Genomic DNA, 13,724 nt, shown 5'->3' with positions numbered 1-13,724 from the left:
AAGCATGCAAACATTCTTGAATTGCCTGCAGAAGAACCTGCCTCAGAAGGCCTTTGTTCTCTCTGATAAAACAAAGCAATCTTGTGCTGAGTGGACAGGGATAAGCAGCATGCAGGAACTGTGCCATAAAACTCTACATGGATGGAAAAGCTGCACAGGAAACTGCTTTCATCTTACATTAGTGAACCTTTAACTTTTTATATGGATAGTTCACCTGGAAATTAAACTTTTGTCATGATTTACTCACCCATATCATTCCAAGTACCATAAAAGTAGTCCATACGACATACTGCACTACTGTATATTCCAAGGCACATGATACCTTTGTTTGAGGAACAGACTGAAATTTAAAATGTTATTCACAAAATATTTCTCTTTGCTGCAGCTCGTTCACAATCAAATATGACACACGAAGACGTGTTACACCAGGTTTGACGACAATGATGTTGAATGACTATGGTTCTCGTGTGTCATGTGGAACCAGATCAAATGAAAATAACTTGACTGAGGCAATATTTCACAAAACTACGTAGCTCCTTACATGTATCGCGGCAGTTCCGAGATTAAATGTACACTAAGTGGCGCTAAAAGCAAACTTAAACCTAACCGACAGTGTCAGAAAAAGCAAATGCGAGATGAAAAACGCAACTGCTAAAGCAACCATGTAATTTTGTGGTGCTTCTATGACACTTTTGACTCACGTGTCAACTACTCTTCAGGACTGCATCACAGTTGAGCTACCGTGCAATTTGATCATGCTCAAACAATCTTGTAAATGTAGTTGGTTTTGTAATGCAAATGTTAAATTTTATCGCCTTATTTTGCACCAGTAAAAGTGTCTGTATGTCATAAGATAGCACTGTGTGAGAAACAGGGCATAAAGTAAGTGTTTATGAACGATAATCTGCTGTTTTACTTGTGATTTGTGTGAAAGGAAATTGTTGTTGTTGTAGCACCTCTAGTGATCATTTCACCAGGACACTGCCGCGATACATACAATGAGCCATGAAAAATTATTTAGCAAAAATTTAGGTATAGTAACATGTTTTCATGAGACCAGGCAGGTCATGCAAGGGTGGGTAATTGATGAATGCATGATCTTTTTTGGGTGAACTATTCCTTAAATGTTAAAAAATTAACTTGATAAGTTTTCAGTAGGTTGTTTTTTCACTGTGCTGCTGTTTAATTTTAAATCTCCTGCATTGACACTCTTTTGTGCTTTGATTATCATATAGTACTCACACACGCAGCTTGTTGCACACACTCTAGGATGTGTTTGGCTGGGATGAGGAAGTTCAGCAGGCACTGCAGTGCATCTCCATGGTAACGCTCCTCAATGATGCGAAAGAGTTGGCTGAGAACAGTAGGAGCGGTAGCCTCAAATGGCGGAAAAAGAGATGACAGTGTGCTCTGAATGGACCAGTCCAGAGAGGAAGGGTTCTGAGACTGAGAGAGAGAAACAGAGAGGGAGAGGGATTTATTTGTTAGTTAGTTAAGGGATTCTTGACCTTTTTTCAGCATCTCATTTTTTTAGGTTCCAAAATTCTTGTGACCCCATACCACCACCCATGTCGCACAATAAAGCTATACACTTTATGATCTCAAAGGTGTCAGATTACATTCTTAAAAATAATTGTTACTATTTTGCCAATTTCCTTATTATTTACTTAAGGCTTGGGTTGGGTATACTTCGTTTTTCTGTGTACATTTCTGTCTCGTGCGCAGTCGAGCACGCTAGACTTTTAAAGTTCACTCTTTTGACCGTGAGCACGTACAGACGCGTTCGATGCATGTGCACAACGACTGCTTTGTGATACTCTTTTAGTACAGTCAATGCTGGGCAAATGTGCAGATGACGCACACATGCAGTAGTCTTACATAAATACAAAGAGGCTGCTAAAGGCCAAAGTGCACTTCGGTTTTTTGTGTGCTTCTACATCTTGCGCACAGGGTGTATAATGCAAATCTTGTCATCACACAGTATGCGGGGACTGTCCGCATGCAGCCCATGTCTTCTAGACACGCAGACAGTACGTGTGTACTGTGTTGATGCCGAAATTTGAGACGTAGTGTCACTCGGAAAACTGAAGTATACTTTGGGTCTCAAGATGTGTTTGTTAAAGCTAAACTTTTTTGCTTTAAAAAAATTGCACGAGATGCAGCCAAAGGCCAAAGTATACAGTGCTTTTCTTCTGTGAGATGCTGCGTCTGTTTGTACTGTGCTAATGGCAGAATTTGCATCATGCAGCCATGGAAGTATATTTTGGCATTTAGCCTCAACTCGAGCCATTTTTAAAATGTCAAGGAAAAGTTGTTAAGCTTTAAAAAAAAATTCCTCGAGCCCCCTGTGTTTTGCTCCACTTTGTTGTGGTCCATCTACCTTAATCTGGCTTTGCACAAATGACTGCAAGCAGACGGTACCTGCAGTTTTAGGGAACTCAATCGGTAACACTTCTGTGCATTCACCTTTTGCGGCAGCTGGCTCGTTACCTTTGCGTCCATTGTAACCTACAATCCATTTAATATTTTAAGTGTAAGAGAAGCTGCATATTTAATATATAGGTCTAAAATACAGCTAAAGCAACAATTATGCTTAAGAAAACGTAGTCCATGTGGGGTAGCCACCCCAAGGTTGACAACCTCTGAGTTTGATGCATATCCATTGTAAGAAATATCCCGGGTTACGTGTAAGGATACATGAGACTACAGCCATTGTGTGAAAGGCCCAAATGCTTTGTTTGAAGAAGTAAAATGAGGTTGTTGTCAATTGCCTATGGCAAATCTTTTCCATGACTTCAACCCCTCCTAAATCTCACTTGTTACACAGCCACACAAAGAGACAATGAAGCTTGTGTGATATTATGGTTTCACCACTTTGGTCTCATCAAATCCATCCTGACGTGTTTCTATTCTGTTATCCACCATGTTAAGTCAGTGTGGGCTCTCAAAAGTGGGAGTTTGTCCAAGATGCACCTCATTTGAGATGCTTTACCTCATGCAGGGAGGTTTGTATCATTAACAGACGAGTAAAACAAGAGAGAACAAAGAAAACACACAGTCTTAGAGCCGCCATATTGCTGAGAGGGATTACAAGTGTTTATGTACAGAGCATGTGTGTAATATAAAAACATCCATTCATTACTGTGAGATACATATGAATGACTGACTCACATTTGCTCTTCCAAATATTTATCATGCATGTTTCTCAGTCAGTCAGCTTTAATGAGGATGTTGGGGTCAAGTTTCATGTGTCTGACTTGGAATAATTTAAAACTCTGGGAATGTTGTGTGGAAAATGAGTGAAATCTATTCCTCTCCAATCGGATTGCTCTTAGTTTAACCTTAAACAGAGAAAATCTGTTACAGAATTGCTGGTCATCTGGTTTGAGGTAAAGACTTTTGGACTGACTTTATATTAGGTGTCTTAAACTACTATGTACTTAAGCATTTTCTACAATGTACTTATTATGTACATACATGTTGTTGCATTGTACTTACATTTAAGGTACCGGCATTTAATTACATCAGTAGTTACAATGTTAACCTTACCCCTAAACCTAACCCAAACCCCTAATCTTAAACCTACCCATACCTCAACCTCAGTAACAGCAAATGTGAATCTTGTGAGAATTTTGCAGAACAACATGTAGTTACACAATAAATACATTGTATTGTATGTATTTTAATGTATGTAGTAGTTAGTAGTAGTAACACCTAATACAAAGTGGGACCAGACTTTTAAATGGCATGTTTGAAACAATTGTATGCAACCCAATGCAATTATTATACATGGAAGAAATATTGAAATTTGTTTAGTGGTTTGAGTTATGTCGTTTGAATATGGACCACTTTTATGATACTTTTGTGGTGCTTTTTTGTCCTTTTTGAAGCCTCTGGTCACTATCCTCTTTCATTGTAAGGTTAAGAGCAGCTCTAATAAACACCTCCTTTTGTGTTCTGCAGAAGATAGAAAGTCAAACAGGTTTGGAATGACATGAAGGTGAGTAAATAATGACAGAATGGTCATTTTTGGGTCAACTACTTTAAACCTTCAGCTCAAGAAAGTTATTAGTGTCTTCCTGTGAAAAATGCTTACAGAACCAGTGTTATCTCACACAGGATGTTTATGTCTGCTTGGGTAAGAGCAACAAACAAAAACAAATCCCTTCCTTTAAAAAAAATAAAATAAATGCCTAGTGGTTATTATGTAACTGTGTCTGGGATGACAGTATGTAGAATAAGTGGTGGTTGTAAATATCACTATTATAATTGCTCATACTTTTATACTAAGTATTAAACTTTGCCATTTACCATGAGTGCTACTGACATGGATGATAGCTCAAATCATGTGTCTTGTTGAGAAGATGTGTGCTGTTACTTAACTTAATGATCACACTTACCATTTTCACCAGTACATTTTCAGAACTATAGTGTGTCAGTCATTGTGTGATACTGTATGGTTGTGTTCTCACCTGTAAAGTATGCACACATCGATGCTCCTCATTTGTAAGTTGTTTTGGATAAAAGTGTCTGCTAAATGACTAGATGATGTACAGTAGATCTCTTGTCTAGGTTGATCTGCACTAGACTTGCTCTGTTTCCTGAAATCCAGTGATATGTGATTAATAAACAGTTATTATCTTCAATATTGAAGAGGTCTAATGAACGTAAATATTATTAGGACAACATAGTTATGCACCAATTAGATTTGAATTGAGAATTCCTTTTTAATATCTAATTTAAGTGTGAATTTGAGCTAAATTTGGGTAGCAAACCAGATGCACAATTATAATTCAAACGGTGATATAAGGAAGTAAAATTAAAATGAGATGAACTACTATTCAAGTGTAGTTTTAATAATACACATAATTTGTGGTACAAGTTACCTAGGAATGTTATGACACACACTCTCTCTCTCTCTCTCTCTCTCTCTCTCTCTCTCTCTCTCTCTCTCTCTCGCACACACACACACACACACACACACACACAAAAAAAAGTCAAAATAAATTTTTGTTGAAATCAAAGTTATGTCACAAATGCTTTCAATTGAGCTTAACTTGTATTGATCCCAGAATATTCCTTAAAAAATAAATCCTAAAAACACTTATCTTATCTTGGGCTAATGAAATTATTTATTTAAATTATTTGTTTTGTGGCTGTTTAAAAAATGTCCTGTTCCTATCATTCCATTTTTTTTTTTTTTTATGCAAAATGAATTGCAAAAATAATGTGTGTTTTCAAACAGGGTCATTGTTCAAAAAACAGATAGTCCTGTCCTAAACTCACGCCATTGGCTGAGCCAATGTTGCTGTGTCGGGCTGGGGTGCATTTCCTAAACAACGATGTGACTCACTGCTTAACCACCATTGTATGATGCATCGTTAGAGAAATTAACTAGCTAGTCACGACTGATTCCCGAAACCGTAGTCACTGTGTCACACATCCATCGTTCGAACCATGTTGGTTCAACAACATAAGCCCCATACACACATGCAGTGACTTTATCGCTTGATGTCGATAGTCTCTGTACTATGGAGTCGCTCCTGGGCGTTACTACTGCAGTTGCTCTAACGTTATTGGTGTGGACTGCATGTCTGGCCATGTCTTTAAAAATTGTGATCATCACAGATAAGATACATTGCTGGCAAAACCAAGATATAATTCTAATTTGACAAGGAATTTGTTTTCTTGGCACTAAAAAATTACATTCTGCTGTGGAGAGTGTTACATAAACTACAGCAGTGCTCAATGCATTTAATCATTAACCAGATTAATGTAATAAAATCAGTCTTGTTGTGTATATTTAATGTATCAATGTAGAAAATCTATGACTCAAACTCACTCAGACTGCCAATAATTTCTACAACGTCATTCTAATTTAATAATCAGTTCTCTTGTCCCTAAAAATTTACATTCTGCAGGGGAGAGTATTTTAATATGAACTACAGCAGCGCTCATTGCATCAGATCATTAACAAGATGAACGAACTATCAATGTACGAATCAAACTCACTTAGACTGCCAACATTTTCCTTTCCATGCATAATTTTTTATTATATCCATGTATGTGGTTACAGACAAATCATATAGTACAGTGAAATCGCTCCCAGAAACTTTCATTTCCTGCACTCGACTCCATTACCACAAAAGTTAAACTTTTCTCAACTTGTCGTATCACTCTACACGCCCATATCTGTGCACAAGAGGTGCTATAGAGAAGTCGTTAATGACGTTATGCAGGGGGTGGAGTAATAACTTCCAGGAAAATTAAATGATAAAAGCTCATTGACACGTACACTAAAAAGACATTTCATGAGAGAAAGCTGCTGAAGACATGAAATTAGCGTGCACCGTGTAATGACACAGATGAATTGTGCTGGAATAGATTTGTTTCCCTCTACATCAGACTTCGGGGTTCCTCTGACGTGCTTGAGCACAAATGCACCTGCACACTCTTCAAATGGGTGCATTCTATTCATAAGAGATCATACCTGTGCCCTATTCCCTGTCTTAAGACTTTACCATCCATTGTGAGAGCAGCGGAGGGCTGAAAGATTTGGGGTTCCAAAATAACAGTCATTTGGAACTCCCTTTTTAAGCCATTTTTTATTGAAAATTGAGTTTGAAGCTATCTATTATGATTGTTCTCCCTCCCTCCGGAGGCTGATTTATCCAGTTAGGAACGCAGCCAAAAATGCCACTTGTGTGTTAACATAAACACATAAAAGTCGTGTTGTCCAACAGAAACCGCTTGTGTTAAAGCACTTTCTCTTAACAAATTTTAAGTGCTTAAACGTCTGCATTCATGTTAAAATTACTTCTCATAATGCCCCTTTCTGCAAAACCCTGAACAACTATATATTTTTTAAAATGCATGTAAAAGTGATCTAGCCTAAGCCTTGACAGAATGAAAGATATATATGGAATAAAAGATATAGAAGCCTCAGCAAAGTGAAATGATGTCCACACAACAAACTAACAAGGAGCTATGCCTCTAACCACAGGTAAAGAGCTGTAGTTCCAACCACACTACTTTGCGATGCTGTTTGCGTACATTCGTTCAAATTACAGTTTCGGGAAACACCAAATCGTTGAACTATGTTGGTAATGATGGAACTTACGACCTGTAGAGCCGAGGAGGGCGGGGCCGGGCTGGAATGAGAGACACCCGGTCCCCAATCAGCCTGATGGGGTGCGCGAGGGATAAAGGCGGCCGGGGACGACAGCGGCGCTCCCCTGGGTGGACAGCAGTGTCGAGGATCCTGCGACGGGAATCCCTCCTCCTTCCCGGGTTTCGGCACCAGTGTAAGGGGGTTTAGAGGAAAGGAGGAGGCGAGAACCGGCTTGACAACTTAAATAATAATTTATTAACCAAAAACACACACAACCAAAAACACAGCACAGCTGCCTGCAATTCTCTCTCTCGAACTGTCGTCCCCGGCCGCCTTTATCCCTCGCGCGCCCCATCAGGCTGATTGGGGACCGGGTGTGTCTCATTCCAGCCCGGCCCCGCCCTCCTCGGCTCTACACGACCATAGTTGGCTAATGATGATTTTGGGAAACACACTCCTGGTCTGGCTGCTCAAATGGACCACAGTGCTCATACTTTTCAGGAAATCAACTTACAAATGGCTTCATGACGTTGTCTCTGCATGGGACAGGAGAAATTATTTTGCCATAAAAAAATTAGGCTGCACACTTCAGCTTCACATTTAGAATTTTGCCCAACCCTGTAGGACGGGACCATGCACGATAGGTTTAATGATTAATAATTGCAGACAGACACAACAGTCTCTAAATTGAATCATTAACTGAAGTTGTTTGTCTGGCGTGTGCATGCGTCTCATCCAGGGTGGTCCTGTCTGAGCACATGCGGAACCTCTCAGGTCCTTTGGCTGACTTTCCCATCTGATACTTTTCTTCTTGTGTAAACACTGCTGGTCATTCTGCTGGTCCAGATCGCTCTCTCACTCATGGCTCTGGGCCCGTTGTTCCGTTTACCCCCTGTCCTTTCCCATTACACGTCCACACCTTGCTGTTCCAAACACGTCAAAGTCAAACTTCATTTAAAAAAGTCCTCAGGGTCCCAAATGAGGGATTTCTGGGGCCTGCCATTGTTCCTCTAGTCTGGAATTTGCATTCAGGAGACTGTCAACTGTATTTCCCAGTGTTTTTACAGCATATATAACACCCAGTTCAGCCTTACAATCAGCTCTTGGCTGAACTTTGAAAAGTTAATTAACATTTGATATCTGTAAATGTTAGTAAGGGACGGTCTTGCATGTGTCAACACAGTTCTTCCAGAGCAAATAATGTTTAACAGATGCTCTTTGTTATTCTCACCTTTACTTCAGTCATAGCAGCCCAGCTCTGATGCTACAACTCTCAATTAAATGAAAATATATACTGCTAATACACCTTTTCATTTGGCAATGCATACATTTCCCTATAATTTCACAACGCCGAGGTAAACGGGTAATTACACTCTTCAATATAATGTTTAAAATACACCAAAATTCAGAGGCTTTTGCCTTCATAGAAACACTCAGAGTTTATATACCCAATAAACAACAAATATTGTCAGTCATACATGTGTGTTAGCAAAGAGCTTCTGCTGTATATGTTACAATACTTTGCAATGGTATTTGCAAATTTTTTTTTAGTAGTCTTGGCTTAAGAAGTAGGCCTTTATTTATTTTGTCCATAAGACAGAAATGCATGAATGTACTCATGTGTCATACACCTATTTTTTTAAGAGGGTGGTCCTGGCTCAATTGGTACCATAGGTATGATAATACATGACAAAATTGCAACTCAATTGGTTCAGCTGAGCTGGAGTGACTAAATTTAGACATGTAAATGAGTATTTGCAGCAGCGTTTTTTATTTTTTTATTTTATTTTTTTTTTACCTACAATAATCATGCAACTTACTGTAATTTATAAATGTAAAAAATGTTTTTGGATGTTGCATTCAAAATCCATGTCTCGTGTGAATGATAGTCTTTTGTCAGGGAATGAATGGACCACTCATGCCTTAAAGCATTGTGAGTAATGTTATAAAATCAGTCTTGTTGTGTATATTTAATGTGTTTTCTTGACAGAAAAAAAAAAATCAAACGCTACAACATCCCATATTGAGGCAGGGACTAGGTAGCTAATGTTACTTAGCTAGGCTAAAGCTCTTGCAGGCTAGCAAAACTAAAGTCTATGGATGTCGGCGAAGAAGGCTAGCTAAGTAACGTTAGCTTCCTATTCCCTGCTTTAAAATGAGACTGCAGCTCGTTAGCTTCTTGGTTTTTGAAAGCACACATTTTCAAAATTCGCGTTTGTGGCATTACTGTTTATAATTTATATTTTAGAGCAAACTGTTCAAGTCTTCATGTAATGTTAACTACAGACTTTATTTTACTCATTAATTAAAAAAAAAAAACAAACAAAACAAAAAAACACTATTCTAAAAACCATTTGAAATTCTGAGGGAACCTGAAGCGAATTAGCTAAACAGGTTGGCCTGTAAGTCGATGTCTTGGCTAGCACATGAGTCCCAGGAGTAAAAATCCCATTCATTTTCTCCATAGGAGAGGAATTCCTGGTTAAGAACTACACTGCCCATGATCCTGCAAAGAAGGATCCACCAATCAGAGAATTGTGCCAAACAAAGTGTGTCAAAAGTGCTCTACAGCTCCGTCCACTCCCATGACACACTGTAAATGACGCAATTGAGTTGCTCTCCCTACACTCTCAAACTACTTATATATTTGTATAAATCTGAATATTTTGTCATAAACTTAAAATATATTGTTTCTATATTTGTAATAAATAACTTCAAATCAATAGTTTCATTTTGGAAATGAATGGGTAAAATACATCCAGAACTAAGACGGCTAAAAAAGTGGGCGAGCACTTTTGCGAATTGCTGTGATGATCTCTGATTGGTGGATCTTGCTTCAGGATTGTGGGTAGTGTAGTACTTCAGAGAGAATTCAGCAATTAAACATGTTTTTTTTTTTATGAAGTTGAAAAACGTATGGCAGAAGCATATACAGCAGTGGCGGCTGGCCAGTAGAGGGCGCTATGGCAAAATATATGCTTGCCCTACATGTCTCTGCCTGTCCGCATGTCTCAGGTTCAGCTTTGGGGCGATAGAGAGGATCGCCCACAGGAGGCGGGTCTATGTAGCAATTTAGCCAATTGCTGATTCAAGATATGAACATATTCAAGATAGGGCATAAAATGTAGCCAATCAGCATCCTCAAATCGAATCCGAAAAGGGCGATTATTTTATCGCCCCTAACGAACCACTGCTAAAATCAGGACTAGTCTGTAGGGGCGCCATTTTAGCTACATGATAATGGTGAGCGCAATTATTACTGCTTCCAGACCCAACCCTAACTCTCTTCCAAAGTCTGTTTGAGAGGAGAACTTTGGTGGAAAAACTAGAGGTGAAAGAGCTGGGCCCAGATCAACCTGACCTCGCAGTCAGACAGCAGGCTAGCGAACAAGGGAAGCCATACACACGAGGCTTCTCTTGTAGTTGGTACACCAAAAAGGCCTGGCTATGTGGGTGCGGTTATGCTAATGCATTATTTTGCTTTCTGTGCTTGCTTTTTAAAACAACGGGGACAGATCCAGCATGGACAGCTATGGGAGTGAGAGATATGAAGCACCTGTCTGAGAAAGTAAGGAAACACGAGAACACCAGGGCACACATGGATAATTCTGTCAAACTAGCCATATTGGGAAGAGTGAACATCGCTATGCAGCTTGACGACGGCCTAAGGATTGTGATGAGGAAACACAAGGAGGAGGTGGATAAAAACAGGCACATTTTATCCAAAATAATCGATTGTGTGAAGTTTTGTGGGGCTTTTGAGTTGGCCTTGCGTGGGCATGATGAGACTGATGCGTCTGACATTTTTAGGGGATTGGTGGATTTTGTTGCCTCCCTAAACATTGTACTGGAGGAGCACCTTAAGACAGCTACCAGTTTTAAAGGCACGTCAAAGATGGTACAAAACGAGCTGTTGGACTGCATGCTGTCAGTGCTCAAGGATTACATTCTGGAGGAAGTAAAGGCCGCTGAATTTATCACCATTCAGGCAGATGAGATGACTGACATTTCCACCCACTGCCAGCTGGTGCTTGTGCTGCGCTACATTGATGCCAACAGTAATATCCAAGAGTGGTTTTTTTTAGTTCATTACCATCCAGAACGCAACCGCCGGCACCATCGCTACAGCGCTTCTGGACAGGTTAAGCACCATACTTCCAAATGGACAAAAGGCCAAACTTATCGCCCAAGCTTATGACGGGGCTGCTGTAATGAGGGGAGGCACCGGCGGAGTGCAACGTAAGATAATGGATGTCTACGAAGGTCCTCACTATGTCCATTGCTATGCGCATCAGCTGAACCACATCATGCAGCAGGGAACATCACACATCCCCAGGATCGGCACTTTTTTCCGAATTTGGTGGATTTTCTGCTTTCTCCAGGTCACCCAAGCGAATCACCGTGCTTGACCAAGTGGTTGCGCATAGACTCCCCAGAGCCTGTACAACATGGTGGAACTTCCACAGTCGCGCTGTAAACACATAAGGATGTATGCAGCATAAGGATGACCTCATAAAATGTGTTTCCAGACCATCAGAGACTCTGGGAACTTTGATCCTGCAACTGTCATAGAGGCTGGGGGCTTTGTGAGGATGCTTTGAGACGAGGCTTTCTGTTTTTTCCTGGCATTGTTCCACAAGGTCATGCCAAATGTAGACATGCTGTTCAACCAGCTGCAGAAGAGGAACATCGACCCTGTCTGCATTAAAGCACTTGTCCAGAGGTTCACAGACAGCATGCTAATGATCAGGTAAATAACTATATTTACTATTGGCTGATAAAGCTGTTGTTGTTAGAATGATGAATTGCTCACTTCCAGCAGTCTGTAAAAGCCTAAATGTGCCTTGCCATCAAAGTGAATGATTGTCATAGAGCACATCACTTTATTTTTTATTTATTAATTTTATTTTTTGGAACAGGGCCTCCATTCCCTCTCCGTGTGGGGACAATGCATCTGACCAGCAGCACCAGCCAATAAAGCGACGGAGGTTGCTGGGACCAGGATAACAACAGAGGCTGGCTACAGAAGTAAAAAAAATAATAAATGAAACAGACACAGTATGGCATATTACCACAGCTGACTTCGCTGAATGATGCAGCAGGCTGTCTGCAATTTAAATTTGCATTCATATTTTGTTCACTCCATAGATTCCAGGTTTATGACAGAGCAGTCACAAGCAGCATGATGATTTTTTGTCATCCACACACATAGGAAAGGAATTCAGTGTATAAGGCATCCTCACATGTAACAGAAAATAGGTGGTTTATTTATTGACATGCTCCTGTAGACCTTGTCTTGTTGGGGAAACCAATAGCAAGTTAAAGATCAGGAGAAGTAAACATACTGTTAAGTGCAATTAAGAATACTGGTGTTATAACCTTAGTAATCATATAATTGACTTGGACGTGTTCAATCAGAATCACTTTCATCAAAATAGCTTTATTGTAAATTTAACAATAAATTTACAATATTGTAAATTTAAGCTGATGATGTATATTTTACAGGTATGTGATACCATCCTGATGCATGCCAAGGAGCAGTTCTCCTTCACCCAGCACCTCATCAGCACAACACTGTTGCATGGAGAGTTGTTCCCACAACACGGTGTGAAGTTCCATGATGCAGCGCTTGAAACAACAGTGGAGGCGTACCCTATGCTGAACAAGGCCAAGCTCAAAACAGTGCAGTGGTGCAGTGCCTCTGTACCAGTTTTTCATGGAGAACAACCTTCAGAGTACTTTCTCAGAGACTGTCAGTCTTCTCAAGATCCTTATCACCACACCCATGACAACAGCAGAATCAGAGAGGTGCTTCTCTACTTTGAAGAGGATCAAGACCTTCCTGAGAAACACCATGACACAGGATCACCTTAATGCTCTGGCTATGCTCTCCATGGAGAAAGAATTTGACAGGGACATTCCTGACTTTAATAAGAAAGTCATTGAGAAGTTTGCCGCTCAGAAGGAGAGAAGAACAAAATTCCTATACAAATAAGCTGTCAGGAAAACATGCAGGTTTTTTCACCACATTGCGTTTTCTTGTACATAGTTGTCCTCAGTCTTATTTGTTTAACTTGGTCATGGAGGCATCACCATTTAATTGAGACAAATTAATTCCTCGTAGCTGTTTAATGAATAACCAGGTGTCAAGCAGATGTACTCATACTTTGAGTGGTAGTGTACATTTGTTCATGTTGAGCCCCAGTGTGGTGTTTTTGTGTATAGTTGACATTTTAAAATAAATCTCAAATAAGTCCATGTGTAAGAGGTTAGTTGACATTTACAAGATTGTTTATTATTTTGAATATTTTCTTCTCTTAAAGGGACAGTTCACTCAAAAATTTCAATTCTGTCATCATTCACTCTCATGTTGTTCCACACCTGTATGACTTTCTTTCTTCTGCAAAACACAAAAGAAGATATTTTGAGAAATGTTTTTTTTTTTTTTTTTCATATAATGGAATTCAATGGGCACCAATGTTGTTTGGTTACCAACATTCTTCAAAATATCTTCTTTTGTGTTTCACAGAAGAAAGAAAGTCATACAGGGTTGGAACAACATGAGGGTGAGTGAATGATGACAGAATTGACATTTTTGGTTGAACTATCCCTT

At 39.6% G+C, this 13,724-nt stretch overlaps 1 protein-coding gene and 1 long non-coding RNA gene across 2 annotated transcripts in view; one reads left to right on the top strand and one right to left on the bottom strand.

Annotated features, from left to right (window-relative positions):
- Nucleotides 1–13,724, bottom strand: part of LOC127449052 (uncharacterized) — a 67,135-nt gene that overhangs the window by 42,264 nt on the left and 11,147 nt on the right. Inside the window, exon 2 of the mRNA XM_051712154.1 lies at nucleotides 1,243–1,446. Within this exon, the coding sequence (XP_051568114.1) occupies nucleotides 1,243–1,446 (204 nt within the window). The remainder of the gene's footprint in view (nucleotides 1–1,242; nucleotides 1,447–13,724) is intronic.
- Nucleotides 11,321–13,223, top strand: LOC127449071 (uncharacterized). Its single transcript, XR_007898657.1, has 3 exons — nucleotides 11,321–11,861; nucleotides 12,031–12,139; nucleotides 12,617–13,223. It is a non-coding gene; the product is annotated as an uncharacterized LOC127449071 (long non-coding RNA).

This window comes from Myxocyprinus asiaticus, chromosome 12, assembly GCF_019703515.2.
Source record: "Myxocyprinus asiaticus isolate MX2 ecotype Aquarium Trade chromosome 12, UBuf_Myxa_2, whole genome shotgun sequence".
NCBI lineage: Eukaryota > Metazoa > Chordata > Actinopteri > Cypriniformes > Catostomidae > Myxocyprinus > Myxocyprinus asiaticus.
Note: the sequence above shows the minus strand (reverse complement) of the source record. Positions and strands in the feature narration are given on the sequence as shown.